The sequence below is a fragment of the Amblyraja radiata genome, chromosome 34, assembly GCF_010909765.2.
Source record: "Amblyraja radiata isolate CabotCenter1 chromosome 34, sAmbRad1.1.pri, whole genome shotgun sequence".
Classification (NCBI taxonomy): Eukaryota; Metazoa; Chordata; class Chondrichthyes; order Rajiformes; family Rajidae; genus Amblyraja; species Amblyraja radiata.
In genome coordinates, this window is record NC_045989.1 from 25,866,043 (window position 1) to 25,880,378 (window position 14,336).

Consider the following 14,336-nt stretch of genomic DNA (forward strand, 5'->3'; position numbering starts at 1 on the left):
TTTTGCTTCTCTGGATTTCCACTTAGACACTCCTCTCAGGGTTCTATGTTTCCTACATTTGGTTCATGTGCATCCTCTATTTACATGACTCCACATTGGTGGCTGTGTCAGTGGCTGTGAAGGCTGTAAATGTTGAAAATCACTTCCAAAATATCCTGTAGTGAAACTCAGAGTAATCTAGCGAGTCAGGCAGCCTCTGTGGAGAGAATGGATAGGTGATGTTTTCGGTCAGGACCCTTCTTCAGACTACCCAAAATGTCACCTACACATTCCCTCCACAGATGCTGCTTGACTCGCTGAGTTACTCCAGCCCTTTGTGTTTTTCTCAGGTTTACAGCATCTGCAGTTCCTTGTGTCCTCAAAGTCTCCTTGGTTCTGGACCATTCCTGTTATGGCACTGCGTAAAATTTACCATCTAGACCAGGTGTTTAAAGATCATTACAAATGTGTCTTTGGCCTGGTGTTGCTGTTATTCTCATGATGCTCTTATACTGGACTAATCTTTGGAAGTCTCTTTAACTGGAAGTCTCCATAATTTAAGAAGTAGCGCGCGAGGAGGGGGGTTTAGACGAGAAGGGGTGTAAGGGGGAATTTAAGGGAGGAGGGAGGCAGAGAGACTTTTGAAGTGTATTCTATGGTTTAGCCCTGGAGGCCATCAATGGTGAAATGAATGAAGTGGGTTGGAGGAAGGCCAGCTGGGGGGGAGAGATTATACAGTGCCCTCCATAATGTTTGGGACAAAGACCCATCATTTATTTATATGCCTCTGTACTCCACAATTTGAGATTTGCAATAGAAAAAATCACATGCGGTTAAAGTGCACATTATCAGATTTTATTAAAGGGTATTTTTAAACATTTTGATTTCACCATGTCGAAATTACAGCTGTGTTTATACATAGTCCCCCCATTTCAGGGCACCATAATGTTTAGGACACATGGCTTCACAGGTATTTGTAATTGCTCAGGTTTAATTGCCTCCTTAATGCAGGTATAAGAGAGCTCTCAGCACCCTAGTCTTTCCTCCAGTCTTTCCATCACCTTTGGAAACTTTTATTGCTGTTTATCAACACGAGGACCAAAGTTTTGCCAATGAAATTCAAATTGCCAAGAAGTACTTAAAAGAGCAACCACAGTTCTGGAAAAAGGTCTTGTGGACAGATGAGTCGAAGATTAACTTATATCAGAGTGATGGCAAGAGCAAAGTATGGAGGAGAGAAGAAACTGCCCAAGATCCAAAGCATACCACCTCATCTGTGAAACACAGTGGTGGGGGTGTTATGGCCTGGGCATGTATGGGTGCTGAACGTACTGGCTCACTTATCTTCATTGATGATACAACTGCTGATGGTAGTAGCATAATTCATTCTGAAGTGTATAGACACTTCCTATCTGCTCAAGTTCAAACAAATGCCTCAAAACTAATTGGCCGGTGGTTCATTCTACAGCAAGACAATGATCCCAAACATACAGGTACAAAACCATTTATCCGAAAGCCTTGGGACCAGACACTTCTCGGATTTCGGAATTTTTCGGATTTCGGAATGGAAGATTTTTAGCGTAGATTAGGTAGGTAGCGCGGGCGGCTTGAAAAGTCTGGAGCGGCTGCCTGTAAATCATTGCTTAAATGTTAGTCAGTTAGATTGGAGGGATTTTATGTGGTGGGGGGGGGGTGGGTGAAGGGGGAAACTTTAATTCTTAGTCCCCTACCTGGTCGGAGAGGCGGGGAGCGGGCAATGCCTTACCGGGTCGCCGTGCAGTAAGCTCCGGAGCGCTGTGGCCGCCGCCTCCCAACATCGCGGAGCTGGGGCTGCGGGCGTCCGGCCGCGGGCGGCGCCGGTTGTAGCTCCGACCCCGGCAACTCTACCCCTGGCTGCGCGGCGATCCAAATTCAGCGCCCGCAGCCCCAGCTCCGCGATATTGGGAGTCGGCGGCAGCGCAGCGCTGGGATACCCGCGGGGAGCGGGCAATGCCTTACCGGGTCACCGTGCGGTAAGCTCCGGAGTGCTGTGGCCGCCGACTCCCAACATCGCGGAGCTGGGGCTGCGGGCGTCCGGCCGCGGGCCGCGCTGGATTTGGATTTGGAGCGCCGCAGAGCCAGGGGTAGAGTTGCCGGGGTCGGAGCTACAACCGGCGCCGCCTGCGGCCGGACGCCCGCAGTCCCAGCTCCGCGATGTTGGGAGTCGGCGGCCACAGCGCTCCGAAGCTTACTGCACGGCGACCCGGTAAGGCATTGCCCGCTCCCCGCCTCTCCGACCAGATAGGGGACTAAGAATTAAAGTTTCCCCCTTCACCCCCCCCCCCACCCCTTCACATAAAAGCCCTCCAAACTAACTGACTAACATTTAAGCAATGATTTACAGATGTTTATGTGTCTCCCCCGTCTCCGGGGAGGAGGCAGCCGCTACAGTAGTACAGACCTGGGTTGACCGTGGGTCGTTTCGGGTCAAGTTTGGCGCCAAACGCGAGCTTTGGTGTGCAGACGACATCCTGGAAAAAATGTCCGGTTTTCAAAGCTTTTCGGTTTCCGAACTCCGGATAAAAGGTTGTGCACCTGTATTCCTAAAGCAACAAAGGAGTTTTTCAAAGCTAAAAAAATGGTCAATTCCTGAGTGGCCAAGTCAGTCACCCAATCTGAACCCAATTGAGCATGCCTTTTATATGCTGAAGAGAAAACTAAAGGGGATTAGCCCCCAAAACAAGTATTGGTGATGTCCATGAATCGCAGACTTCAAGCAGTCATTGCATGCAAAGGAAATGCAACAAAATACTAAACATGACTACTTTCATTTGCATGACATTGCTGTGTCCCAAACATCATGGTGCCCTGAAATGGGGGGACTATGTATAAACACTGCTGTAATTTCTACATGGTGAAACCAAAATGTATAAAAATGGCATTTATTAAAATCTGACAATGTGCACTTGAACGACATGTGATTTTTTTTCTATTACAAATCTCAAATTGTGGAGTACAGAGGCAAATAAAGAAATGATGGGTCTTTGTCCCAAACATTATGGAGGGCACTGTGAATACATTAGGGTCAGCAGGAAGTTTACAACTGTGGATCTCAATCTCAATAAAGTGAACTCATTATTTATTAGGTACATTTTAAACTTCTCAGCTTGGCTGCTTACTGTGTTTTGGAGAGTACAAACTTTGACAAATCTATGTCAAGCACACACTAAAGCGGCCTTTTCACGGGGCGAGTTGACGCAAGATGTCACCAGAGTGAAGAGGTCGTGGTCCAGCACGAGTCTCGCACGATATAACGGCAGTAGATAAAGAGTTCCCACGGTACTCGGCATTTCTGCTATTTGTGCGAGTGACTTGTCCGTTTCCCGAGCATTCCCGTTAAATCTTGAATGAACATCGTGAACTACACGTGACACAAATGATGTAACTTTTTTTTTCACACACTATATATATCCTCCCTTGGTTGAATTGGCTCATTTGGAGACATATTTTACTGTGTATGTGGGAGACACAGATGGACTGAGCACAGTACCTCGGTCTTACTGTGTGTGGGAGAGGGGGAGAAAGAGACGTACACTCACAGAGGCAGAGTCTCTCAGCCTGTGTAAGAGGGAGGGAGAGAGAGAGAGAGGCACACACAAGGTGGATGTGAAATCTCACCTGCCTGTTTCAGTGACAGACACCCGCCGTCAGTAAATGAAGACACCCCCATCTGTCTCCCCCTCCTCTCCCTCGACTCCCCCACCTTTCTCTCCCAACTCCAGTCCCGTCCCGACCCCCTGGGAAACTGAATAGAGCTACAGTCAACTGCTGCCTGTGCGCTGATATGACAATAAAGGCTACTTTACTTTACTGAGTTAAAGAGTTCCCACGGTAGACTGTAAAACTGGGACCCTGGTTCTGGACTCCCCCAACACCGGAACCCTTCTTCAGACAGCCTAATCGGAATTGAGTCTGAAGATGTGTCTCGTCCCGAAACATCAGCTTTTTTTCTCCAGAGATGCTGCTTGACTCGCTGAGTTACTCCAGCTTTTTGTGTCTGTCTTCGGTTTAAACCAGCAAGTACAGTTCACTCCTTACACGGGTCTCTGTACAACATTGATTGGTAGCGTTCCGGACCCCTGGACCCGAGGACTCCGACCTGTATCTCTCAAAGAGGTACATGTGAAAAATTTCTCACGGACCATAAAAATGCGTAACCTTTCAGTAAAGTCCCTTTTAAAGTCCCTTTTAAAGATTATAGTTATTTTCTTGAATCTCATTAACATAACTCATGAATAAGTTGATGTCCATATGCGGATGCAAATCTTTATTTTTATTTATTTTTTTAATTCAATCCCACATAAGATAATTTTTACTCACCTTCTGTTCCCTCTGTCCAGCTTCCGGGTTCACCGTTCGCAGGAGTTCCCACGGTACCCGCAAGAGTTATTACGGATATCGCACTGGCCACTACGTTCATATAATGTTGCAATACTCAACCACAAGTGTACAAGTCAATCTTGGAGAAATTCAAACTTTCTTGAATTTTCTCCCGAGTGACCAAGTTACACGATGACCTGCCGTTAGCGCTACGGTGGTCCACGGTGGTCCACGAATGCCGTACTGTTATCGCACGAGGTTCCCACGATGTTAAACTCCGGTTAACTCTTGCGTCAAGTCGCCCCGTGAAAAGGCCGCTTAACACTTAGTTCTAGTGTGAAATGCTGATTCTGAATTTAAATAGCTTTTATCATGGAGAAATATATGTTATACCTTAAACTGAGCATTTAATTGATGGGTTTATTGTATGACATTTCTTCAGAGGCTATTTTGTGTTGAATTGCATCTCTAAATATTTAAGGAAATCATGTTTTAAAATGATTCTCCCTGTGCTTCCTCAGGTCGAGTCTATGGAGTCCTGTCCAAACGTGCAGGCCGGGTGTTACAGGAAGAGATGAAGGAGGGGACAGAAATGTTCATCATCAAGGCGGTTTTACCAGTTGCAGAGAGCTTTGGTTTTGCTGACGAAATCAGGAAACGGACCAGTGGCCAAGCCAGCCCACAGCTCGTGTTCAGTCACTGGGAGGTAGAGTATCAAACCCCGCCCCACTGCGTGGGTTTATAATGTCCTGCAGAAAGGCTCGACTGTTTGAAACATTCATCAATGGGCATGATGCACAGTACCACTTTAAACAGAAATCCTCATCTTGAAGCCCTTAAAGTTTAGGACTTAAAAGTGAAACTTGCTCTTACATCGTGCCTTTCATGATTTCAAGATGCCTCAAAGCATTACATTTTACATTATAATTCAATGCTCAGGACTGACTGGTTTCACACAGGAAAGTCATAGATATTGTGTAACATAGGAACAGGCCCCTCAGCCCACGGCATCTATGCTGGCCATCATGCTTATCTAAATTAATCCCACTCGATTGCATTAATCCCATATCCTTCCTCGCCCAGATATTTCAAACTGCAGCCCAGGTACCTCTTGAATACTGTTGCTGTTCCTGTCTCCACTGCCTCCTTTATTTTTCAAAAAAATAAGCGTTGTGCAGAATACTAAATATATCTACAAAACGAGAACAGTGCAAATTCATTTCATTAATAGCCTAAGGTGGACACAAAATGTTGGAGTAACTCAGCGGGACAGGCAGCATCTCTGGAGAGAAGGAATGGGTGACGTTTCGGGTCGAGACCCTTCTTCAGTCTGATTATTAAAGCCTACTTCAGCTTCTTTATGTTCCAAATAGTGCCTTCTTTCCAAAACACTTACTAATGACCCAAGTTTGTTTCGTTTTGTCCATTCAGAATTTCACATCATTCAATCTTGATAATTTTCATCCTTGTTTTCAGCTTAAGGCAAATGTTGGTACGCCAGCTCCAAAAACCTTTGTCCCTTTCACTGAAATATAGTTGTTCAGTTCTGTTAGTGCTTTCAAGAATAGAAAAATAAATAGCACCTACATTCAATGGTCTGTCACATTTACTTGATTGAAAGATAGATACAACAAGGAAACAGGCCCTTCAGCACTCCAACCGTCCATGACCCCTTCACACTAGTTCCATGTTATCCCACTTTCTCATCTGCACCCTACATACCAGGGCTAATTTACAGAGGGCCAATTAGCCACACGCGTTTGAGATGTGGGAGGAATCCAGAGCACCCGGAGGAAACCCAAAGAGAGAACGTTCACACTCCATTCAGACAGCACCCAAGGTCAGGATAGAACCAGGATCTCTAGCGCTGTAAGGCAGCAGCTCTACCAGCTGTGTCACCAGGTCGCCCTTCATGAGTCTTCTTACAGGTACAACCTCCTCTTCCACATAACACAGTTGACTAAAGAATATCAAGAAAAACTTTATAGTTATGAATTTTTAATTAATTCTTAGTTATCAATGTATTTAATGGCACTCCAAGTTCAGATATAACAACATTTATGCTGTAATGCACTTGTTTTGTGAACTAATGAGATCATCTGGTTGGTGATTTGTCCTGGACATAAGGAGGAGGTAAATTAAGTTAGTTATTGTGCTTATCTGTACTCCTCATGTGCTGAAAGGTATTCATCAAAACGCTGCTATTAAGGCAATTTATCCCACAGCACTGTAGCCCTGAGCCTAAGATCTGTCAACATGGGAACAAGATAACAATCTTTACCGGGGATTTAAAAATAGTTTTCATCACAGTTACCTACAGTGCCCTCCATGATGTTTGGGACAAAGACCCATCATTTATCTATTTGCCTCTGTCATTTCTATATGGTGAAACCAAAATGTATAAAAATTGCCTTTATTAAAATCTGACAATGTGCACTTTAACCACATGTGATTATTTCTATTACAAATCTCAAATTGTGGATTACAGAGGCAAATAAAAGAATGATGGGTCTTTGTCCGAAACATTATGGAGGGCACTGTATTTCTGTAGACTGAAATGTACATTGACAGCTCTGTCTTTTTATTATTCGCCTAGATCATTTTAATACTCGCCTATTGTTGCCACTCTTATTAGAATAAGCGAGTTCGGTATTCTGAAAAACACAAGGAATGATGGCCATTCGCGATAAAGAAAAAGCGAATTTTCGTGACCACTGACTGCGTATATCTCAGATAAGCAAGGCAGAGAGATAGATTCTTGATTAGTACAGGTGTCAGGTTATGGGGAGAAGGTGGGAGAATGGAGTTAGGAGGGAGAGCTAGATCAGCCATGATTAGAAATCGAGGAGATCAGGTCTCAGCGTTGCCACCTTTGTTTCAGTCAACGTGGATCTGTGATCTTTTCAGTCGTTGCATGGTGAAAAGTGTCCAACATTGCAACGATGGAGTCTTACTTTCCACATCTGGATATTGTCAGGATGCAGGCTTTTGAGCTAACTAGCAAAGTGAAGTAACCACTGTCTGCCAATGATAGGGAAGTCCTTTGAAGTGGTAATTAAAAGTAGCAGACAACAGGGACATGTGTAGGAAGGAACTGCAGATTGCTGGTTTAAATCGAAGATAGATACAAAAAGCTGGAGCAACTCAGCGGGTCAAACAACATCTCTGGAGAAAAAGAATAGGTGATGTTTTGGATTGAGACCCTTCTTCAAACTGAGAGTTAGGGGAAAAGGAAAGGGGAGAAAAAAGACAGTGATGTAGTGACATTTAGAACAAATGAATGGAAGATATGCATAAAAACAACAGTGATGAAGGAAACAGGCCATTGTTAGCTGTGGCCTAGGTGAGAATAAGTACAGACCGTAAATGGCCTGTCCCACTTGGCCATTTTTTAGGCAACTGCCGGCGACTGTCATAGTCGTAGCAGGTCGCCGAAAAATCAGCGACAACTTGCGTCATCCTGGCAACAACCTACGTCAGGAGGTCAAGCTACGCTCATTGGCGTCAAACCCATTGTCGCCGAAACATTTTCAACATGTTGAAAATTTAACGGAGACCAGAAGGACGCTACGACTTTTTGCGTGACTGAGGAGACGACTCCCGGCGACCACCGGTGAACATGTGGCAACAAACTAGTCGCCTGTAGTTGCCTAAAAAATCGCCTAAGTGGGACAGGCCCATAAGACTCAGCAAGACAACTTTGAAGCTGGCACGACTTGGGTGGGGGGGGGGGGGGGGGATGTGGAGTGGGGGATTGCAAAGGTTACTTGAAGTTAGAGAAATCAATATTCATACCCTCTACTTTCCCTCTACTAACAGTGACATGTATTGGCTGATAACAATATATTCTGCAGCATTTGCATACTTGCATAAGGAGAGCAGTGATTTTTCCATTCTCACAGCTATCTCCTTGAAATAATCCACACAATAATTTTGGGATTGTCTTTCGTTGCTAACGCTTTAGTTTAGTTTATTGTCATGTGTCGTAAGGTACAACAAAAAGCTTTTGTTGCGTGCTAAACAGTCAACGGAAAGACAATACATGATTACAGTCGAGCCGTCCACAGTGTACAGATACATGATAACTGGAATAGCGTTTAGTGCACGGTAAAGTCTAGTAAAGTCCGATTAAAGATAGTCCGCGGGTCTCCAATGAGGTAGATAGTAGCTCAGGACCGCTCCTGAATACCAGATCTATTTTCTTTTACTGATTTAATGGTTGTATGCCCACAAGAAACATATTTTGTCATGCAAGGATATGTATTTGAAAGGGAGAAGAGTTGATGTTGTAATACAAAATATGATGGGAGCAAGGCTTAGCCATTCTTTGCCTTAAAACCAGCTGGATCATGCCTCATCAGTATCAATAAATCAACCCCAGTTGCCCACCTCGATTTCATAATAGGACATCAAGTGCTGGAGTAACTCAGCGGGTCTACTCCAGCACTTTATGTCCTTTTATGTAAACCTGCATCTGCAGTTCCTTGTTTCTACACCTTGGCTCCATAAGCACCTTCCCCAACAAAAATCTATTAATCGCCAACATACAAGTTCCAATTTTCCCCAGATTATCACTTTTTTGGGGGAGTTTAATTCCTGATTACTATTGCTGCAGGAACTGAAGTAAATGTTCCTGATCTTCCTTCTAACAGCCAGCATTAATCTTCTGATCATGTCTTCCTGTTTTAGATTTCCCCTTGGAACTAAATAGTTCCCTTTTCCCTATAAATCTTTTTGTTAGATTTTATATGCATCAGTGAACTTTCTTGCTGTCTTAAAAGTTTGTGATTTGGATATCCTATCACGAAGTGCAATGTATTTATGTGCTCAGTGAATGGACAAATGATGGATATAGAGCATTGAGACAGGCATCTGGATACAATGGATGACTCAAGATCCTTCCCTGATGTTCAGTCCTGTCTGCATGGTCAGTGGATGAACCAAGCTATTTTCCAAAGTTGACCTTCATAGAATGTGTGAGGGCTGATTTGATATTATTCCCAAAAGCTTTTCTTAGAAGGGCCCCATGCTGTAGAGTGTGGGATAGTGAATGACCAATATATATATATGTATGTATATATATATAGTAATAGGCCTCTTAACTTGGTTATGATGCATTTAGCTATGGGCTCCAAATTTATATTTAATAAATCAAAAAGTTCAAAAAGACATTTTCTAATTAAATGAATTAACTAATATCAAACATCAGAGAAACCTTTGAACCACAGACAGGAAAACAAACAATGCAGTCTTTATCGCAGGGATCTTTCTGCTTCACTAGTTCTACATTAATAGTTTTGCAAAGTTCGGGTTTCTGAGGTCTCCCGGAAATCTGCAAATCAATTCCATTCATTTTAAGTTTTAGAAGGTACAGATGGGCTTCTTCCAACCAATCTTTGCCAAGGAATGCTCGATGGTCCATTAAACAGGACAGTAAAGAAACTTCACTCATCTTGCTACAAGTTACAGTGCTGTTTCTCTAGCCATGTACATGTGTTTGCCACAATGTGGGATGCCCAGCTGATGTCTGGTAACTCAGCAGCTGTCCAGACCCAGCTTTAGAGTGCATTTGCTTCCACAAATCAAAGGAATTTTATACTGTAGCAGAACCATTTTCTCTTCATGTTACAAACCAATTCAGATGTCATGTTCCTTTTTCCGAAACCTGAGTCTTTTCTGAGTGAAGAAGGGCATTGACCCGAAACGTCCCCCATTCCCTCTCTCCAGAGATGCTGCCTGTCCCGCTGTCTTTGGTGTAAACCAGCATCTGCAGTTCCTTCCTTCGCATTCCTTTTTGTGTGTATAATGCTAAAGCTTAGAAGATGTGTTCAGTTGCCAAGTTTTCAAAAATTATTTCCTGTTACTTGGTTTTATGAGATCCAACTTTATACACGCAGCCTGTCTGTGCAGTGTTAGTGCTCATTGAATCATATATCAGAGGAGACCATTTGGCTCATCATAGCTATGTTTATGTGGCTCTCTGAAAGAACGTTCCCTTGAAGGGTTTCGGCCCGAAACGTTGCCTATTTCCAATTTTAACCTGTTTTTTTTTGTTACTAATCTATTTTTTTTGTGTCCGTGCTCACTTGACTTTCAAAAGTTCCCAGGGGACATGATTGGTGAAACTGAGCGCTTTGCCTATTTTTGTCAATAATTTTATGACAGTGACTTCACTTGGAAAATTGACTGATATTTGCCGGGATATTCAGCAGCTGCCCTTGCACGAGGGCAAACTCTGAGATATTCTAGCCAGAAACCGTCCATTTAAAGCACAAGGATCATGGAGTTATACGGCAGGTAAACAGGTCCTTCAGCCCAATTTGTCCATGCCAACCAAGATGTCTGTCTCATTTTGAATGAGTGCCTGAAGAAGGGTCTTGGCCCAAGATGTCGCCCATCCCTTCTCTCCAGAGATCCATCTCAACATCTCAGTCATGCCAGTGAGTGCTGTGTTCACCCTGTGTTCCTCCTTGAGGTGCAGTCCCACCTAGAAATCACATACTCAAATCAGTACAGTGACTATGGAGGCTCCCTGATGTCTGCTGTGATTCAATTTCCAATCACTACCAGCAAGGCAGCATTTTTCCTGTAGAACTAGGCTTCTAGGCTTCAGATATATGATATAAGAAGCTTATCCCTAATGGTTTTGCTGCTCACATGTAGACTGGTTCCCGGCCAAATCAACCTAAGGACATCATCGTACCTGTAGTTGGAACAGTAATGGTTACAACACTTACTTGTCACTGTGGCTTTTGATCAACTAGCTATGAAAGCTGCAGAATTAATTACATTTCAATCCTTTAACTTACTGGCCTTCTGAAACGAATAGGAAATGATGATAGTGTTTTACTAAAACAATTCATGGTTCCCAGTTTGACGCCAGGCTCGACAGGGCTTTGATGTTGTGACCTTTAGGCATTAGTTCTGGTGACCATGGGCATCATCCATGTGTGTCAATGGTCCTTATTGATCATTCTTTATATGACACTCTAGGCAGCAGCAATAGAGTGGCTGAAGAAGGGTTTCGGCCCGAAACGTTGCCTATTTCCTTCGCTCCATAGATGCTGCTGCACCCGCTGAGTTTCTCCAGCAATAGTTACTTCATGTTAGTTACTGCAGGATATACTTCAGTTGTTGCTACTGGTCATTAATGCTGGTCTTGTAGTAAGGCCTTCTCTCACCTGTTTCAACATCTGGAGATCTGCCCATTCATGTACCTACTCAGCATACATCAACTTAATCAGCCTTTAAATTGTGTCATTGTGTCATCCTATTCCCCATGTATTTCAAAGTAGAGCTATCATGACCAAGCAGAAAAACAGCCATTTGTAGTTTACTTTCCTTGTTTTCCTCTTTCCCACTTTATCCATCACTCCTCCTTTCTCAACGATGCTCTCGGATATTCTATCTTCACGATTCCCAATCCTTCAGCTTGTGCACCTTAAACACAGCACCACCACCTGGTTTATTCCACTGACAGCACTGGAAACAAGGTGCAAGATGACTGTGGAACCTAATGCTACCTGTTTCGTAGTGCCACCTGTGAGGGGTTTCTACCCTTTTGTTTTCACTACTCTTCTGCTGCTGTCCGAAGCTTGCTTGTTCTTACACAAACTTCTAGCTTCTCCCCTTGCCCATCTCATCATCCCTTGAAGGACTCACTGAATCAATTGTTGCTATCTCCCAATAAGTCAACCCATGGTCTATCTTCTTCCAGTCCTGTTGCATAGACCATAAAATATCGACCAGTGCAGCCCAGGAACAGGTCCTTCAGCCCTCCATGTCTGTGCTAGCCATGATGCCAGTCTAACTCACCCCATCTGCTGATCATGGACTGCATCCCTCCATTCCCTGCCTACTCCTGTGTCTGTCTAAATGCTATTGCATTCTGCTTGTACCAACTCCAAGCACATACCACTCCCTGAGTAAACAAAAATATCTTGTCTCGTACATCTCCTTTACATTTCCCCTGGCTCATCTGAATTCTGTGCCAACTGCAATTTATAATTTCCACCCTGGGGAAAAGACACTGACTAGCTATTCTATCTATACCTTTCATAATTTAATATGCTTACATCAGATCTCCTCACAACCTCTTCATTGTGTTAACTCTCCCCAGTCCAGGCAACATCCAGGCCCACTAAGTCCGTGCCGACCTGTGATCACCCGTACACTCGCACTGTCCTACACACTAGGGGCAATTCACAGAAGCCAATTAACCTACAAACCTGCATGTCTTTGGAGTGTGGGAGAAAACCGGAGCACCCGGGGAAAACCCATGCAGTCACCATGAGAATGTAAAAACTCCTTGCAGACAGCACCCGTAGTCAGGATCGAACCTGGATCTTTTGTGTTGTAAGGCAGCAACTCTACCGCTGCGCCACCATGCTGAGAATGTATATATTTGTGTCTGTAAAGTATGCAACTTGGGGTTTATTTATCCTTTCTATTGCCACATGGAAGAAAGAATTAATGGGCAGTATTTACAGATTTATCTTGGTTCTGGGTGTTGGTCACATTTCACTTTCAGTTCGGCTCTTTGTTCTTTTGCTGCATGTTCTTTTTTAAACATAATTAAATGTCTTAAACTCAATAGATCTGTGAAGTGAGCAGAGCTATAATGTAATGTTGAGTAAGATTCAGACATTGAAAGGCAATGTGCTTTACATTGCCCACATAGCCAAGCTATACAGCAGTGGGATTTTTTCCAGATGTTCGCTTTTATTGATGTGAAAATTCGGAAGAGGCACGTTTTCAAAACTATTTCAGATCCGGTTACATGCTTTGATTGTGGTATCCAATAGCCTAAACAATTTCCTATTCAGTTGCATTATATCATTGTGGCAACAGTACTTAATAACTCTACAAGCAAGTTTATTTTTCTACCACACTGAGCCTTGAAAGTGAAATGCTTTATTATACAAATTGGAGTGAATCACTTGTTGAAAATCAAAGAAAACACCTCCAAAAGTAATAAATTGCCGAAAAAAATGCAGATGCCATGCCAAAGGGGAGCAAAGTTTAAAATATATAATTGGTTTAATATCACTACCAGCACATTTGGGTTTTTTTTAGTTTTAGTTTAGTTTTAGAAATACAGCGTGGAAACAGACCCTTCAACCTACCAAGTCTGCATTGATCATCGATCATGGATCACCGGTACACTAGTTCTATGTTATCCTAGTTTTACATCCTACACACGAGGGGCAATTTACGGCAGCCCATTAACCTACAAACCTGAAAGCCTTTGGAATGTGGGAGGAAACCGGAGAAAACCCAAGTGGTCACAGGGAGAATGTAGAAGCTCGACACAGGCCGCACCCGTAGTCAGGATGGAATCCAGGCGCTATGAGGCAGGATGGAACCCGGGTCCCAGGCACTATGAGGCAGGATGGAACCCGGGTCCCAGGCACTATGAGGCAGGATGGAACCCGGGTCCCAGGCACTATGAGGCAGGATGGAACCCGGGTCCCAGGCACTATGAGGCAGGATGGAATCCAGGCACTATGAGGCAGGATGGAACCCGGGTCCCAGGCACTATGAGGCAGGATGGAACCCGGGTCCCAGGCACTATGAGGCAGGATGGAACCCGGGTCCCAGGCACTATGAGGCAGGATGGAATCCAGGCGCTATGAGGCAGGATGGAACCCGGGTCCCAGGCACTATGAGGCAGGATGGAACCCGGGTCCCAGGCACTATGAGGCAGGATGGAACCCGGGTCCCAGGCACTATGAGGCAGGATGGAACCCGGGTCCCAGGCACTATGAGGCAGGATGGAATCCAGGCACTATGAGGCAGGATGGAACCCGGGTCCCAGGCGCTATGAGGCAGGATGGAATCCAGGCGCTATGAGGCAGGACGGAACCCGGGTCTCAGGCACTATGAGGCAGGATGGAACCCGGGTCCCAGGCGCTATGAGGCAGGACGGAACCCGGGTCCCAGGCACTATGAGGCAGGATGGAACCCGGGTCCCAGGCGCTATGAGGCAGGATGGAACC

At 44.4% G+C, this 14,336-nt stretch overlaps 1 protein-coding gene across 3 annotated transcripts in view; it reads left to right on the forward strand.

The window, feature by feature from the left end:
- Positions 1 to 14,336, forward strand: part of efl1 (elongation factor like GTPase 1) — a 237,538-nt gene that overhangs the window by 123,420 nt on the left and 99,782 nt on the right. For all 3 annotated transcript variants that reach the window (XM_033050217.1, XM_033050218.1, XM_033050219.1), the window contains exon 19: positions 4,860 to 5,044. In XM_033050217.1, the coding sequence (XP_032906108.1) occupies positions 4,860 to 5,044 (185 nt within the window). The remainder of the gene's footprint in view (positions 1 to 4,859; positions 5,045 to 14,336) is intronic.